At 55.5% G+C, this 4,125-nt stretch overlaps 1 protein-coding gene across 1 annotated transcript in view; it reads right to left on the minus strand.

Annotated features, from left to right (window-relative positions):
* Positions 1-2,501, minus strand: part of H257_06962 (hypothetical protein) — a gene marked incomplete at both ends in the record, with an annotated part of 5,438 nt that extends 2,937 nt beyond the window's left edge. Inside the window, 4 exons of the mRNA XM_009832359.1 lie at positions 22-564; positions 661-839; positions 974-1,665; positions 1,693-2,501. Of these exons, the coding sequence (XP_009830661.1) occupies positions 22-564; positions 661-839; positions 974-1,665; positions 1,693-2,501 (2,223 nt within the window). The remainder of the gene's footprint in view (positions 1-21; positions 565-660; positions 840-973; positions 1,666-1,692) is intronic.
* Positions 2,502-4,125: the final 1,624 nt, after the last annotated feature.

Here is a 4,125-nt window from a genome sequence, read left to right on the forward strand (position 1 = left end):
GCTGCCGCAGTGGGCAGCGACCATGATCCGTTGGATCAGGTCATTCGCCGCACTCGGTATCCATAGCCGCTCGTCCACTTGGCACAGTCCGTCCACCACGGTAGCTCGCTTCGGTTTGTCGTTGCCATGCTGGTCTTGGGCGTGACAGATGTCCACCACACATGGCCACACAAAGTCCTTGTCCAGCGGTCGCAGTTTTGGTTGTTCCGGTGGAGGGACTTTCGTTTTTACTTTCTTTGACCAGCCATGGCCCCGACGTATTTTGACCCGCTTTGTCGCCAGACTTGGTGTCGGCTGACCCCAACGGCTCATCATATCCGCCCAAAGGTTGTGGATGCCGTCGATGTGTATGATTTCATAACGATAGCCGCCAATAATGGCAGCCCATCGCATGAGTTTGCCGCGTGTGTGCGCCTTCCATTCTTCGCCCGGGGCAAAGACATGGATGAGGTTATTGTGATCACAGTACATCTTGAACCCCGTGGGTCGCATAAGCATGTAATTGAGCTTCTCGCACGCACGCGCAATAGGGTAGGCCTCCTTTTCGATGACTGACCACGCCTTCTAGGCGCCCGCAAACATCCCCGACTGACATAAGAGCAGTTTGTGACGTTGTTCTTGGACTGGGCTGTCATCATCGAATGCCACCACTTGTGTTACCACAATCGACCATCCATGATCGCTCGCATCCGTAAAAAAACACATCGTGGCGTCATCACGCGGGTGAGACAGTTCCACCGATGATCGTAGCTTGGACTTCACGGCGTCAAACGCTAGCTTCTCGCCGTCGGTCAGTTCCAACTGAACACCAGACGCGATCCGCTTCTTCTTGCCCTTGCCTTCGAGGGCCTTCGTCAGACACTGCTGCAGTGGGTTGACGGTCTATGCGTACTCTGTCATCGAGTCCCGCAGCCAGTTCACGGCGCACACAAACTGCTGCAATTCTCCGCATTTGTAGGGTAGGGGATCGCACACAGATGTTCTATGCGTTCAGGGTCTTGCTTGACGCTATCACCACTGATGATGCGTCCGCACCACTTGACTTGGTCCGTGAACAGCTTGGTCTTGGACGGACTCAGCTCGAACCCGTACTGGGCCACTCGATCGAAGTACGACTCGAGGGCATCCACATACTCTTCTACTGTGTCGGCGTACACAAAGATGTCGTCGATCCATATCAGCATGTTCTTGTAGAGCAGGTCTTTGTAGCACTCCTCGTTCGTTGATTGCACGTAGAGGGCACTGTCCACATGGCCTTGCATCACTCGATCCGGGGTGTACACACATCCGTTCAGCATGAACGACAACATGTCCCAGCTATCCGGGTGCAGTGGGAACTGCCAAAAGCACTTGGGCAGGTCAAACACGCCCATCGCTTTCTTGCCTCGTAGATTTTGGAGGATGGTAGCCTGGAACGGCATCGTCCCTGCTTTCAGCTCGGTTAGCGAGTTGACTACTCGGTAGTCGTTGGTTAGCCGATAGTTCTTGAGCACGTCATCGTCGCTCCATTTGTCGGCTGACTTCAATGACTTGCTCCCATCTGGTTTGAGAACTGGGTTCACCGGGCTGCACCATTCACTTTGCTGGTTGCTCTTGATCACGCCCGCATCGAGTAGTTCTTGTGCAAACAACTTGAGGAACCTCTCCTCCAGGAGGTTGTGCTTCCTTCATTTGCATCGGTAAGGAACACACCCATCCTTCGGGGTCACCTTCAACGGCTTCACCTTCGCCGGTGGGTCTGACCCGTCGAACTTGATTCGCCAGATGTCATGCTTGCTGAGCACATCCCACAAGTACTTAACATGTTCCATTGGAAATCCGTTATCGACTGCGCCGTCAATCATGCCGTGTAGGGCTCCCTCGACTTCATTCTTGGCTACAGGTAGCGCCGCCTTCATGGTCGCGGTTCTGACGGCCGATCGTTGGGGCAATTCCTCGCAATCGCCACCAACTTCTTCCAGGTCATCGCCGTCCTCATCCACTTGCAGGCGCGCCACCTGTTCCAGCAGGCGGTCGATGTCGATACCAATGGTCTTGAGGGTGTGGTTCGAGACGAGGAATTCATCTCCGTCGTTGACCACATAACAGCGGCGCTTGCCTGGCACCTTGACTGGTCCAGCGGCCGTCTGAATTCTTAGCGTAAGGTCCACGTAGGAGCTCGCTTCGAATGGCATCTGATTGCATGCTGTTCCCACAAATGGCGCAGCCAATTTGAGAACTTGAAGTTGTGGCTGTAACGCTTGAAGTTCATCCACGATGGCTTGTGGGATAATGTTTTGGTCTGCGCCGGTGTCCGGGCAGTATGGAACTTCCAGCACACTGTTCAGCCGCACCCAACGTCCATCATCCTCCATGCTGGGCGGTGGGGGTTTTTTCATTCGCTTGGCTTGCATATTCGCTTTGCATTCCCGCGCCTTGAACCGCTTGACGGCGTTCTTGCCCTTCTTCCAGCTTGTATCGCCGCTATCCCCGTCTTTTTTATTGGGACACTCCCGGGCCATGTGTCCTGGTTGCTGGCAGACAAAACACAGCATGCCGCGATCATCCCGGCCGGGTGCAAATCGAGGGCATGCTTCATCACGCACAGCTTGGACATGGCGGTCGTCGTGTCTTGGGCGCGAGTTCGCTTGCGGTCTGTACTTTGTGGCTGGTGGGTCCCCCGTTCGCTTTTGTGTCGACGGGGACCACACCGCCGCACTTCGTTCCGGCTTGATGTATCCACCTGGTGGACGTGGGTAATTTCCTCGTAATTCCCGCTGATCTCGATCAGCTTGGTTGGCCTTCTTCGCATGTTTCGTAATGCGGCGCCCTTGGTCAACTTATTCACGGCCACGCTTCGAACCATAGCTGTTTCTTTGTTGGTTGACCATGTCCGCGTCATGCGTTCGGTCGAGCTGTTCGCGTAGGATATCCGCAAAGGCCACCAGATCGTTTGCTGGCACAGTCATCATTTGCGCTTCGACTCTGTCGCGTAGGTAGCTGGGTGTGACACGCGCTGCTACCACCTTCACAAACGTTCTCATCATGGTTGAGTCTTTGAGTTGCTGACGTAAGCCGTTTTCGTCGATGACGTCATCAACCTGTTCCATAAATGACACCAGGCGACTGGTCACGTCTCCATGGGGGTCGACACTCAGCGCCCGACAGTAGGTTTGCATGTCTGACTTGGTGGGTGTCCACTTGGTCGCTGGTTGTCCGACGATTTCCATGATGCGGTCGCGGTAGTCGTCCTCACTGAGTTGTTCCACATGCACTCACCAAGCATAGGTGCATGTAGCCTTCAGGAGGCTGCGGTCAGTGGAAGGGATCCACCCCACAGCACTCTGTCGCCACTCGCCACCCATGCGTTGCGCATTCGCCCGTAGCTTGTCCTCATATGTCTCCCGCTTCTTCACCCAACTGACTAGGAATGTTCTGTCCATACAGGTGATCCGAGGGGGTTGAACATCTGTCACCACCAATGAAGGTCCACTGGAGTTGAAGTTGGGCCCCCATCCTCCGGTGCTTGGTGTTGGTGGTCCACTCGTAAGAGGTCCCCATCCCGAACTGCTTGGTAGGGTGGTGTCCAGCATCCGTCGATCATGGGCCGCACGCGCCACTTTGGCATGGTCGACACGCTTCTCCTTCGGGGGACGATTGGCTTTGTTGATCCGCCGCCGCTCAGCTTGCTTACGCTGTTCTTCTTGGTATTCCTTTTCTTCTTCCTCACTGTCAGGAGTACTGTCCGGACGATTTCGTCGTTCCGCACGTAGCTTAGCTCGAGCTTCCGCCTTTTCTTCCGCTCGCTTCTCAGCATCGGACTTCTCTGGCGACGGGTAGTCTTCGTCGACATAGGCGCTTTCGATTGGGGGTCGTGGTAGTTGTTCCCAGTTCGGTCCCATGGTTTGTCCACCATATCGCCGCCGCGATTCGTCCCAGGTCTTGGACGCCGCTCGCGCGCTACCCGTTGCCTTGTTCGCCTTGGCCAGCTCTTCCATCGTCTTCCGGACTTCCTCGCTCTTGGACTCTTCCACAGCCGACAGCACATCCGTGGTCCCATCAATTACCGGGACCAACGGTGGCTCCGTCACTGGTACTTCCTCCTCAGTTTCGCTGCTCGCAGCTGCTGGCGTCGTTACCGCGGCC

The sequence above is a fragment of the Aphanomyces astaci genome (genome assembly GCF_000520075.1).
Source record: "Aphanomyces astaci strain APO3 unplaced genomic scaffold supercont1.14, whole genome shotgun sequence".
In the NCBI taxonomy this organism is placed as follows: Eukaryota; Oomycota; class Saprolegniomycetes; order Saprolegniales; family Verrucalvaceae; genus Aphanomyces; species Aphanomyces astaci.